Source organism: Vidua macroura, chromosome 15 (assembly GCF_024509145.1).
Source record: "Vidua macroura isolate BioBank_ID:100142 chromosome 15, ASM2450914v1, whole genome shotgun sequence".
Taxonomy (NCBI): domain Eukaryota; kingdom Metazoa; phylum Chordata; class Aves; order Passeriformes; family Viduidae; genus Vidua; species Vidua macroura.
In genome coordinates this window covers 19027708-19041285 of record NC_071585.1, presented here as the reverse complement: position 1 = coordinate 19041285, position 13578 = coordinate 19027708, and the positions used below count along the sequence as shown (strand labels likewise).

Genomic DNA, 13578 nt, shown 5'->3' with positions numbered 1-13578 from the left:
CACTGAAGATTATAACTTCCAGCTGCTTATCAGGTTTGTGGTCTCTGTTAGTATGACAGACTGACAGCATGCTGAAGTCAGGCTCTGTGTGTTGCTTCAAGTTACTCCCTCCAACAATACAATAGCATTCTGCAGTAGAAATTACCACACTAGTAACCCACTCTCCCTGTGGTTTTGGCATGAAATACTGAACAAGCTTTTGACAGAGTCAAATGCTTTGCCATTCGGACTCTGCAGTGGTTTGGCTTTGGTAAAGGATTTCACCAAGGGCAACACCCTGTGCACAGCAGTTCCTCAGGGACTGACATGCAGAGCAGCCTGGAGGATCACAAAGGTCTGTCTCATATTCTAACATGGCTATGTCTGAAAGTTTAGAAACTGGAGTGTGGTGATGCAGGCATCAGCCACTGGCCCTCCCCATTTGATTGAGATATCAGGCTCATCAGTCACCTGCCCTTCATAAACATGAAACTCACACTTTTCTGAGTGAACAAATAAGCCCACCCATCTCTGACCTCTGCTTCTAAATGTAAGTGGGACAATCAGATTTTCTTGACTCTTTCACTGTTTCTTCTGCATTTGTACTTAGCCTGACTTTCCCTGAGACATATGAAAGGCAGTGCCAGGGGCTGTCCTGACATTGCTGCAAGAATGATAGTAGAACAACCCTGTTTATCTGTCAGCCTCCAAAAACAGGACATGCTTGTAAATCATGACTGCAGAGTGTGAGAAGGCAGCTCTAACTTTGCATGAAACAAAACAACTAGGACTTCATCATTGCAACTTATCATGCATGTAATAAAGGGATGCAGTTTTATCAAATCCTGTAGGAATCAGAAGAAATCAGTGTTAACCTGCTACTACCACTGTCCTGCTGCTTCTCCAGATGAACCCACAGACGTTAGAAGAAAAGAAGCTACGAAAGCTGATGTGCATTTATCCTGCTCACAATGTTATGCATTCATTACATCACATCCTTTTCACATGCAATCAAAGACTGCTGCCTCCAGACTCACAGGAAAATCAGTGTAAGACCATTCTGTATGGATCTGACATCAAGGAAGGAAATGTCCTCACTCAGGACATGGCTCAAGCTTGTCAGCATTGGTGAAGGAAGGGGTCAAATCCCACCTAATGTCAACAGTCTATTTCCTTCAAATAGTACAATATTCTCTGAGTCTAATGAGCATTGTAGTGACAGCTATGGAACCTGAGATGCTTCCTGGTGTAATGAGCAACTTCCAGTGACACAGGAAGCATTACGTTGTCACAATCTGGGACAAGCTTCACTCTTTTTCTATTTTTATTACAGATAGAATGATGTTGCACAAACCATCTGGGAGCTGGGAACCAGCACGGAAGTTTGCCAGCAGAGGATGTGGAGTTTTTCCAATTAAGAAACTGCCCACTGCCCTGACAAATGGAAAATAAATTAGCAAAGTCATCAGAAAATACCTATTGGAGGACAACAGTGCCTTGGCAGTGGCAGGCAAAATGACCTAATTTGACTTCTCTGTCAATACCTTTGCTATTTGAATGATTCAGTTGGCAATTTGAATTCCTCTTCAAACATTTAAAAGATAACAGTAAGTTTGACAGCCTCATGAAGAAAATGCTTGAGAAAGTTATACAATAGGTTGTGCCTCTAAGTGGATACTCTGAGGCTCGGGTGTTTAGAGCCTGCGATTCCCTGCACAGGCTCTGACAGGAACCCCAGCTGGTGCTTGCAGCAGTCAATGAGGACAAAGAAAACCAGCACTGGGGTTTTGACAGCACAGAACAAGAAAATGTGCACCCCAGATGGGGTGATTATGTCCCATCTTATTAACTAATCCTTTTGCAGAAAGGGATTTGCTTAAAGACGACTTCCCAGAAGGCTGCACCATTCCCCCATTCATAACCAGTGCGGCTCACCTTGTAACATGACTGATTTCCATTTCTCAGTGTGCCTTAAACATTTCTTACTTAACTAGAAAGACGTGAATTAGAAGCTTGCCACTACAGAAATTCCCATAAAATAACTGCTGTTCCCTAGATCAGAAGAGCAGCCTATTTCTATTCCTTCATGAGGCAACCAGTGGTGCCCATCTGTCAGGCTCAGCTTGGATTCCTGACCCACGAGGACCAGCAATTCTGTTTTGGGGTCAGGATGTGAACCCAGCCCTTGAGCTAAGGAAACCCTTGCAAGATTGATGGTTGGCTCTAGTGGGTCCCATGGCAGCATAAGGCACGTGAGCTCACATGCCTACCATCTCCATCCTCCCTGGGCTCAGGCCGGGGAAGCAGCCTTCCCACTGGATCTCCTCCCTGATTTCTATCTTCAATCTACTTTGTACAGAGAAGCGAGAGGAGAGCTGCTTTGCCAGCAGGGTTTGAGGTTGCACCTCTCATGACTGTTTGCCTGACAAATATTTTTGTCCATGAGCATATAAACATGTGATTTAAAGAACAGAAAATTTACTTAACTACAGGAGGCAGACATTTTGTCATTGTATAATTAAAAGCTTCATGTCTGATCCAAGACATACATATACAGAAATATAAATAATGCCTTCTGCTGGGCTCAAAAGCAACTGTGCTGTGAACACACACTGAATACAAACTTCTATTTTTGTGGTATTCTTGAACTAGTAGCCTTACAACACCTAACAAAAAAGATCTTAGAAGTGAATGGCAATTTGAAAAGTATATAAATCAAGAACTGTCTTTTATACAGGGAATGATTTTCATTAAAAGTCAGATTTTAAAGCCTTCACTCCCCAGAAGAGCCCCGTACTCCTTTACTGGTGCAGATAATTTCAGTGCAACCATCTACACAGCAAGGCACTAGGAAAGATAAACATTGGAATCAGGATTTAAATAAATATTGCTATTAAAGTACAATGCTGAAATTTTTGCATGTTTGCAGAATCAGACAAAGGCCAGGCCCTGTTCCAGAGAATTTTAATTCCCCATAAAGTTGCACAGCTATACGGAGATGTCCCAGCCAAAACAAGGGGTTCACTCTAACTCCATGGTGGTTAGTGCACACAGGCACAGGGCAGGGCCACGCTGTTCCTCTCAGGAGAGGCTCACTCCTCATGTGCTACTGCTTGGCCCCGAGGAGGCAGGAGCTCAGCTCACCGTGTGAAACATGCCAGCCGCCAGCTCCACAATCAGCACATCCCACTCACCAGGGGCAGAAGCTGTCTGAGAGGGGGTTTCATCTTCTACTCGGTGGATCCCACTTGCAGCAGGAGGATTATTTCCTTTATGCTAAGGCAGTCCCTTAGGAACGTAAAGATCTGGTGGGCAGCCACTTTATGTACATTTGCTTGGCCAGTACTGGTGGTCTTGCTGCTGAGCATCCAGGTACAGAGGAGGAGCATTTGTCAGGAGAATAGGAGTAGAAAAAAACTCCGGAACAAACACTTTCTGGCTATTTGAAGGGATACTTCCTTGTCTAGCTGCCAGCCACTGCTGCTGCCCCTGCATCTGAAATGTGACAGTGCTGGGCTCTTCTCCTGGCACATCCTGGTCAAGTGGCAGCAGGGCTCTGGTGCGGGCATGACACTCATGGTGCTGAGCATCGTGAAGCCACAATGCTGGGGCAGCTGCATATTAAAGTTCATGTAAGAGCCCAAGAACAACCAAATGCAACCCTTTCTGGTGCTGCTTTAGAGAAAGTAAGGGCAGACACTGACCAGTATTTCACTGTGCTGTGTAACTCAAGGCTTTAAAGTAACTCTTCCAAGTTTACAGACACAGTCTGTTTATATTTAGTCCATCCTCTCTTCTCCTAACCCTTTAGACCTGAATAATTATTCAGAAGTTCAAGTTACTGTAAATTATTCCACTTAGATGGAGAAAAAAATGGATTCATTTAATGACACTGGTACAAGTCCAGTTACAAAAGTAGACTGCTTCCCAGTGTGCAAAAGGAGGGGAATTATCCCAAACCATTTCCTCCCACACAGCCTCAAGCCTCAGTCAGACAGTGCCCCCAGACTGCCTCTCCAGGCTTAATCACAGGGTCATTTTTCTGACCCATGATGGGTCAGGCTCCATGTGGATTTTCCTTAAGAACCACCAGTCCTCAGAGGACTGGCAGAGATAATGGCACTGTTTTGTTTTCGCAGAAAAGGTTGAAAAAAGCATGACCAACAATATCTCATAACACAAAAATGTGGTGTGAGGAATCACTTGACAAGATGTAGAGCACAGGTACCATGCACGCTTGTTCTCGATAAAGAAATGAGCACTTGGCAAAATTATTTTAGTCAAAGCTCCAGTTTTGGTGCTTACGATAGATTTCACAGGTTACTACTGTTACACAGCCATTAGCATTTGTAATACCCAGTCTTGGCTGTCTTTCTGCCCTTCGGGCCTCCAGTACTTTTGAAATGAAGTCGCAATGGAGCTCTCAAAGCAGCACCTTAAACCAGCCAACACACGGAGCTTGTTTGTGTGCGGCCAGTCAGGAACACCCGCGGTCGCGTTTGGGAGCAGAGAAGCCTTTGTGCAGGCGACATTGCTCATGTCTGGCTGTAGCGTCCACCTAACCGCAGTGCATCTGCAGGGACCACGGCCCAAGCGGAATGAGGTACGGCCCCGGGCCCGTGAGCAAACGCTGGTTTGTGGGCTGCACCACGTACCGGCGGGGGAGAACTGACACGCGGCTGTCGGGGCTGCTGCCGGCGCGTCCGGGCACGGCCCATCTGCCGAGCGCCCGGCATGGTCAGCAGCGAGGCGCCCGCGTGTGTCCGCTCCGTCCTCACGGCTGGAGCGTGCCAAGAAGGCGGCCGGTGGCAGTTCCCCGCACAGCAACGGCCAGCCCGGAGGCCACCGGGGCAGCCGAGCTCAGGTCGGACCGAGCACCACCCACCCAGGTCCCACCGCCCCTCAGCCTCACGTCGGGTCCGCTCCGCCCTGCGGCCCAGGCCCGCCCCATCCCGCCCCGGCCGTCCCGTCCTGGCGGCGCGGCGGGGATGGCGGCGGACGGGCGGCACGAAGACGAGGAGCTGCCGGTGTACCTGGCGCGGCCCGGCACGGCGGCGGTGCCTCGTCAGAAGCGCGGGGGCCTCTTCTGCAATGTCGAGGGCGCCTTCGAGAGCAAGACCCTCGACTTTGGGGCACTGCGCGTTGGGCAGCGCCGCGCCCCGCCGCCCGCCCGCCCCGGCCCCGACCCTCCGCCCGGCGCGGCCCCCGGCCCCGGTCCGGCCGCTGGCGACCTCCGCGCCACGTCTGGCGAAGAGCAGCTCCAGGGCGCAGCCCCCGCAGCCGACACGGTAGGGGCCGGCGGCGCGGCGGAGCTGGGCCGGGACCGGGACAGCGGGGCGGGGTCTCGGGGGGCGGTGTGGGCCCGCGGGTGGGTCCGGCCGCCGCTCGCCCCCGGGGCCGGGCCCGGAGGAGACCCTGGTGCTGCTGCGGTGGCTCCTCCGCCCCGGCTGCCCGCAGCCGCCCCCACCGTTCCCGCGGCAAGGCACCGTCGCGGCCGTCCCCGGTGCGCGGAGCTCCGCCGAGCGGGATGTCGGCGGTCTCGCCGCGGCACCGGCAGAGTCAGAGTCGCTGGCTCGGTTTGCTGCAGGAGCTCTTTTATACTTTTATGAAAGAATAGCTACTCCCGCGTCACCGAACATGGAAGAAAAACTAAAACAGTGGGGATTTTGGAGCTGCTACTTCAAACCAGGCAGATCCTTATCTCTCATGGACACAAACAAGAAGTACCAGCAGTGGGGGGCAGCACATTGATCTGGAAGTGACAGCGTTGAAGGTATCACTAGGCACAAAGTTTCTCAAATTACACCAAAATGAAAGTGATAGACTAATCCATCCAGCTCCACAATATAGTCCTTCTGCTAGAGGGTGAGATGGCTTGCTGTGCTGGTTCTGGTCCTATTTGCACTAGCAGTTGGGCAAGAAGATGATTAAGTTAATAGTGTTGAGTGAATATCTTGTTTGGGATTTCAGTGGTCCTGTGGCTCATTTTTGCATCAGGCAAGTAAGGCTATTTGCTGTTGTTGGTCAATAAGTTTGTTAGGAGCTGAACTTTTTAATAGCCATCTTAAGGTCATTCTTTTTCAACTATGAACAGGGGCAAACCTCCCTCCACCTCCCCATTTTTGAAGATGGAATAAAAAATCACCTTCGTCTTGGCACAGAGAGGTGTAGTGGTTGTCTTGGCATTTTGCAGAAACCTCCACTTGGGTCTGGAGTGCAGACCCTGGTTAACAGCAGACATTGGTGATCTGGAAGCCTAACCTCACTAGCTTGAGCCTAGTGGAAGCACTGCAGTGAACTGTGGTGACTTGAACTGTCTCGGTTCTGGGGAAAAGCATCAGGCTGTCCTAAGTGTCCACTGTCTTCTATAGGAATGTCTAGCTAGGCAATGCTTAATTTGAGATTTCTTCATTGCACTTTAATTTCTTCAGCCTCTGCTTTTTGGTTTCTTACTGGCATGCTTCTCAGTTTGTGTTCTTGAGCTTTGCTTCTTTACAACTGTTTTACAGAGTCAGGAACAAAATTAACATTATTCCTGTCAGTATCAACCTTGTCCACGTGGTTTAAGTAGCAGCTGCAGAACTAACCACTGCATTAACAATTTTATGCTGCTGCTTCTTGGAAAAGGAGCTGAAGCTCCTGACAGCCTGTCTACATGCTTTGCTGTGAGCTTTTCTTTATTAGCTGTGCCAAAAATTAAAAAAAAGCCTTGTTCCCTTTTAAGGTCTTATGTAGACGCTTATCTCCGGTGTTTTGTAGCTGAGGATTTCCTTCAGCAGCTCCTCTCTTCCTGATGATTCCTGCCTCTAGATTTCTTCCTCTGAGGCCTTCAGCTGATAAGCATTGGGAAAGCAAGGGTCAGTAAGTAAGCAACCCCTTTTATCTGCACATCTTGCCTAAGAGGGTGGGCAACTTCATACATGTGTTTTTGCGTGTGCATAGCTAGAAGGAATTGTATGACTTGGTACTGTGGCTTTCAAGCTTTGGGGTGACCCAGAATGGGACAGTGCAATGGGAAATGAACTGTGCGCACTGAGCCCCATTGCCTGCATAGCCACGGGGAGTTTGCCTGTGTTGGACTCTGCAGATTCAGGGCACACAAAGGCACTTTTGTCAAGGCAAATTGAACTTTGAATAATTTCACAGATTAAGAAACAGCAAGAGAGCTCAAGTCATCTACTCTTGCCCAAGCAACTTGTTTATTAGAGAAGCTGAAAGTAAGAGACTTGCCTGTGCTCAGGACAACAGGCAGAGATCTGTCTTCTAATTTTTGCAGTGAACAGCTTATTGGAAGTACAACAGACCAACACACCTTTTTTTTGTTTGTTTGTTTTCCTGTAATGACATTAATTACAATTAAAGCACCAACAATTAAAGCACCAACCTTTCTACAGGGAGACAACTCCAGTGAATAAATGCCTGGTGATAACACGTGGTGTCATGCAACTGGACAGCATAATACAGACCCAGGCACATGGTCCAGCCTTGCTTTGTTTTATCACAAAGTCTATTGCAAGGACAAAAGCTCAGCTGTATATTGGAGTGCATTGAAGTCATAGTGGGGATATAGCTCAAAGCAGTTGGGAGCTGTGCCTTTGCTCTGTCAGTGGGAGCTTGAGCTTTGCCAGTGGATTTAGGGACAGAGAGTGACAGTCATTAGGGTAGCGACCCAGGGGACTACTGTGGAGGCCATGGCTATGGGGAGCTGCCTCTGTGGGCTGGTGGGCTTCCTGGGGAGCAAGAGATGTGCCCTCCAGGTGCTCTTTACTCAAAGCAGGAGGTTCATTTCCCTGCTACTGAGTTCTGCTGCAGCAAGAGTTTTTGCCGCACAACACTTAAAGATTTGGAGGAACAACACTGGGGGGGGGCAGATTCAGTGCTGATCTGGGCTATTTGCAGAGACCATTTTTAATAAGAGTGATTTAACTCAGTGCAGGTTTTCATCAGTAATAGCCAATGTGGACTCTACCCTTCTGAAGTGTCCTGTAGTTTTCTTTGAGAGCTTTCATGCCATTTGTTTAGCCAGAGTGGATTACTGTGTTCACTTTACTATCATGAAGTAAAAAGAGGGTTTCTCTGTAGGTCACAGACAACACCCTGTGAATTCCTGTGACCGGGATGTTCATGGAAGGCTGGTGATGCATGTACAGGTGCTGGAGAGCTGCAATACTGGGCATCTGCAGAGGCAGCAGGGCTTTGAGGAGCAGGGAAGGAGCCTTACACTTGGTGCCTGGGAAGGTCAACCAGAAGCCTGTGGAGGCATCCTCCACATTCCTCCTCACTGCTGAGCCATGCAGAGACCCTGCATTTTCACCCACCTGTGCAGTCACACAGGCAGGAGCAGATGGTGCTAACCCCCATGGTGCTAACTTGGTCGTTCCTGCTGCATTGTTCTGCAGCTTAAATTGTCATTTCCAATGCAACTGGCTGTGGTCCCACAAACATGGGATTGTGGCTTCACCTCAGGCTGGGGCAGCTCCATTGGCTGGGGAGGAAGGGGAAAAGAAACGCAAGGGAAACTAGTGGGCAGTGAAAGCAGGCAAAGAGTTCACCCCCTCAAGAAGACTGGCAGGAGCCAGTCCTTTGCTTTTTCTTGGTGTGTGTGATACCACTTGATTTCTAACTTGTGATACACCCTGGAAATACAGGTAGGGCTGCCTCAAATGGAGAACAAAGCTTGGACTAAGTTGATTCTCTCTTCGTTTTTCTGACACTTGTAAAATGTGCTCTGAATTCAGCATTCAGCTTTTTGGTTTCCAATGCCAGCAATTTATAGCAGGAACACCAAGCCAACAGCAGTCGGTTCCTCATGAGGCAGCTTGGCACAACCTGAAGTTGCAGTTGTGCACTGCCTTTAGCAGTTTAAAATCCTGAATTTGTGGAAGGGATCCTAAAGCACTTCAATAGCATTAATTCATTCCCTCAATATCACCCCATTCAGCATCTGTGTTTTGTTTTTACTTGTTCTTTTTATAAGAGAATAATTTGGAGTTACATCATATCTGTTACTTTTAAAAACAATAGGAACAAATCCAACCCACTGAACTAGTTCCTACATAACAAATGCAACAGTTAAATTTGCATTACAGTTTGTGGAGTTGAATACTAAATATTCAGGTCTTTATTAAAAAAAATCCCACATGTATGTGTTTGTATTTTTTAAGAAATCTGATGCCTGAAGCACAGCAATAAGAGTCAGTTCTTTGGCTGCCTGTGCTAGGACAGAGGTTATTGCCAGCACTTAAGCAAAACTGTTGAGTTTGTTATCCCACCCCCTGTTTAAGAAGACAGATATCAGATTCCATGGGAGTTATGCAGCAGGGCTAGATTTCCAGAGAAATTAGGGATTCAGCTAAAGAGTTCCTGCTTGCTGCAAAGAGCTTATGTTTTACCACAAAACTTACCCTAGCATGGAAGTAGTTTGATTTTTCACACTACCTTGTGGCAATAGTCCTTGGTTTCGTTCTGTCCTTGTTCTCAGCTCTGGGTGGTCCAAGCTTTGGAAGTGGCTGGCCCCGGTGTGTGGGCAGTGCAGTGGGGCCAGGGAGCTGGCTGGCAGGAGTGGCCTCTGGGGTACCTGGCCATTGCATCTGGGGCACTGAGGTGGCAGGCCAATCTTGCACTGCCAGGGTTTTGATATGATGCTGTGAGTGTTATGTGGTCTTGAAAACGTCATGCTCTTCTCAGGACATGTTGGTCATTATGGAATTTGTTAGCAGAAAAGAAACTGGGTTTTGCAGCCGGGTATAAAACAGATAGCCAGCCCCTCACTGACACAACCTGTTTTTAGCCTGCTTGAAGCAGATATTTCCAGGAACATGGCAGGGGCTCTGGGTATGCAGGAACTGTTCTGGGGGCACAGGACTTCCCACTTTGGTGCAGGGATGGTGTTTCTGTCCCTTGGATTCACTGCCTCTGAGGTAACTTAACCCCTGAAAACTCATCTGCTAGGAGAGCAGAGGGGATGGTTTCATGCAAAGAATATGTATGGGAGGAGGAGATTGTATGCATGGGGACAGGCTGGCCTGGCAAATCTGCTGAACATTATGACATTTGAGCCCAGATGACTGGTCATATCCACTGAATGTTGGTTGTGCTTTTATAAGAGTCATTGGTCATGGACACATAGGGCTGGTGGGATCTGCTTTTTACCTTTGCATTAGAGTCTGGTCAGAAGCCTCCTGGTCCCTGGAGAGGGAGGTTGAGCCAGGCTGCTGAGCATTGGTGGGCCACAGTCAGAGCTGCGTTTGTTTTGGTGCCAAAGTCCGTGCAGCAGCATGGGCCTTTTGTTCTGTCTTCACACCACTGGTGCTCCTCACCCTGCTCTTCTCATTTGTGGCTGTCTACAAACACCTGGAGCCATGAGGAGCTTTTGAGCTCTGAGGATTGCCATTTTAAGTAACTTTCAGATTGACCATGCTTCTCATAGAGGATATTTTGAAGCATGTGAGTAGTGCCTCACACACTGCACCTGGAAGAGATCTATGGAAAAAGTTTTTTTCTGTTTTGAATGTTTTGGGCCCAGGGCAGGGTGTTTGATTGTATTTGTGTGAGTGTCACATAGCAACCATGAGGAAAGCACATCTCTTCAAATGAGGGGTCTGAAGTCACTGTGGCTGGCCAGCATCCAGGGGGCTGATGCAAGCTCGGCTCTTGAAACTGTCCAAGTGTTGAAGTCAGCAGCATCTGCATAGTCATTTATCTATTATTAACTAATTAACTGCTGCTCTTTCTGTTACTGAGTCTAGACAAAGTTAATGTGGCACCACGAGGCATGGGGATACTCATAAACTTTCCAGAAAATGTGTGAGTGAAGTTTTGAGAGGTTTGGTGATGGGAACTGAGGCTGTTTCTCACCTCCCAGACCTAACCAGTCTAATTTCAGTAGAGACAAGGACCTGTTCTTGATGCATTGCAGCATTGTGACAAGAACAGTGTGGTCTGGTACCTGATCTTCTCGTGACAGGCTTTTAGTTGCAGAGGCTCTGGCACAGCACTGCTCCCCCATTCCCTGCCTGGTGCTTGCAGACATCCCCTGCCCATGGATCTGCCATGGAGGGGAAGGTTTCCAGCCATCTCTTGCTGACTACAGGGGTGCAGCAGTGGCATAGTAGCTGGGACAGGGAAACAGGAGGGCCAAGCAGCCCTTGCAATTTTGTCAGTATTCTCACAGTCTGGTAGCAATAAGTAAGTTGTTGAGCATCTGCTGACTTTGACTTCAAACTGGTGAAAGGTTTTTGAATTTAGAATAAATACATATTCAGTAAAACCAGCCAAGAACTTCAGCAGAAGCACACAGAGTAACAGACTCAGTGGGTAGTAAAAGCTTTAGGCTGGGTTACTGCAGAGCACATGGTACTGACAGTCCACACTGCTGTCACCCACTTCTCTCAGGGCTTCATAGCAGTCAAAGTTGGCTGCAGTGTCAGGGGTTGTGCTGTGAGATGGCTCTGCCTGTGCACACACTGGTGAGCAGGGTGCTTGTCAGGCCCCTGATGCTGTTGTTAGATTATAGTTCAGAAAGCAAACTGGAGGGAGGGTTTGGGTGTTGATCACCCAGGTCAGATGGCTTGTTTTTCTGCAAGGAAGTAGAATTGGATTTACAGCAATGTCCTTGACAGGTGTAAGATTTTCCTAGTGGAGCTGCCTGGCAGCAGGATCTGTAGGAGCATCTTGCTGATGGTGTTCAGAGCTCTGCGCAAGAGTGGAGTCACAGTTGGCCTGGAAGAGAAAGCAAGGTTCAGGGTGGCCATGGGTCTTAGGACCTGCTGGCAACAAAATGGATTGTGGCAAGCAGGAAAGGGTAGACAAATTTGTCCCATTGTGGTACAGCTCTTGTTGGCATGGTCCTGGCCAGCTGTGGGCCAGGCTTGGCATTGTCTCTTTCAGCACACGCTGAGTACTTGCAAACAGTTCCACCATTTAAACATTCCTACCAAAGTCACAGCAGAGAAAAGGGAAGAAGTCCTTGGAAGAGTCCTTGCCAGCACTTGTAGTGTTTGTGTCTGCATGTACACCAGATGTGTGGTGTATTTTATTATTTTTTAATGTTTCCAATTCTAGTGCATGTGAAAGAAAGTTGAGGTAATGCAGGTGCATGCCAGCAGCCCGAGACAGCCTGTTCAGTTACAGACCTTGTTCATTCTACTTGCCAGTGCCACATGGAAAGTCTTGGCCAGCACAGAGCCCTGATTGTGGCCGCCCCCATGGGCCATCCCTGCAGGCTGTGTGGAGACGCAGACCGGACAGCGTTGGTGCCTGGGCCGGTGTCGGTGCTCGTTGCTGGTGCCGGTGTGTGATGTCGGTGCTCGTTGCCGGTGCCCGGGGTCGGTGCTCGTTGCCGGTGCCCGGGGTCGGTGTCGGTGCTCGTTGCCGGTGCCCGGGGTCGGTGTCGGTGCCCGGTGTCGGTGCTCGTTGCCGGTGCCCGGGGTCGGTGTCGGTGCTCGTTGCCGGTGCCCGGGGTCGGTGTCGGTGCCCGGTGTCGGTGCTCGTTGCTGGTGCCGGTGTGTGATGTCGGTGCTCGGTGCCGGTGCCCGGGGTCGGTGCTCGTTGCCGGTGCCCGGGGTCGGTGTCGGTGCCCGGTGTCGGTGCTCGTTGCCGGTGCCCGGGGTCGGTGTCGTTGCCGGTGCCCGGGGTCGGTGCCGACACCTGCCGGGCCGGGCCGGGCGGGGCGGGGCGGGGCGGGCGCGCCCTGCGCGGGGCCGGGCCCGGGCGCCCCCTGGCGGCGGCGGGCGGCGCGGTGGGCGGGGCGGGCGGCGGCCGTCCCGGTGCGGCGGGCTCGGTCTCGGTCTCGCCTTTGTGAGGAGCGGTGCGGAGGCAGAACGGGCGGCGGCGGCGGGTCGGGCCGGACCGTGCGGCGTCATGTCGTACCAGGGCAAGAAAAACATCCCGCGCATCACGGTGGGTGCGGCGGGCGGGGCAGGGCTCCCCGTGGGGCGGGGGGAAACTCGGTGCCGGCGTCCGGCGTTGCGGGTCGGAGCGGGGCGGCGGCGGCGCGCAGACAAAGAGCCGCCGCCCGCGCAGGTGCCCCGGCCCTGCTGGTGAACTGTGCTGGGCAGAACCCGCGCAGGCTGGAGCGTCTGCGGTGCTCGGTGCCCGGCGGTGCCCGGCGGTGCCCGGCGGTGCCCGATGCCGGTGGGGTGTTTCCCCGTGCGGAGCCAGAGGGGGCGGGCGGTTGCTCCAGTCTCCCGCAGGGCGCTCCCCATGCTCGGTGTCCCCGCCGAGCAGCTCCTCGGTCTCGCCGTATCAGGTGCGGCGGTGCCGCCGCAGCGCTTCGGGACCCGCCTGGCCCGGCCCGCCCGGGAGAGGCGGCGGCTGGTGGGTTGGCCCTGGAGCTGCGGGAGCCCCGGTGCCACCGGCACCCTGCCGTGGCGCTCCCTCTGGGGCTCTCCTGCTCTGATCTCTGCCGTGGCAGCTCTGATCCACGGCTCGCCCTTCGGAGGCCGTAGAAGGCTTGCCTCCTGGGAAGGCGGTCTGGTCTTTCATCTTATTGGCTTTTCGCTGGCTTCATTGTAGCTCCTGATTCTTCTACTGAGGACAGTTCTGGCCCTCTGAAGAAAAAGGAAAAGCAAAGCACTTGACTATCATTATTGTTTTTAC

At 50.8% G+C, this 13578-nt stretch overlaps 1 protein-coding gene across 2 annotated transcripts in view; it reads left to right on the top strand.

The window, feature by feature from the left end:
- Positions 1 to 4314: 4314 nt before the first annotated feature.
- DPYSL3 (dihydropyrimidinase like 3) overlaps positions 4315 to 13578 on the top strand; it is a 28429-nt gene continuing 19165 nt past the window's right edge. The window contains exon 1 of one of the 2 annotated variants that reach the window (XM_053990913.1): positions 4315 to 5267. In XM_053990913.1, coding sequence (XP_053846888.1) covers positions 4578 to 5267 — 690 coding nt within the window. In that variant the 5' untranslated portion in view covers positions 4315 to 4577. Of the gene's footprint in view, positions 5268 to 12825; positions 12880 to 13578 lie in introns of those variants that run through there. The other variant, XM_053990914.1, reaches the window with a different exon arrangement.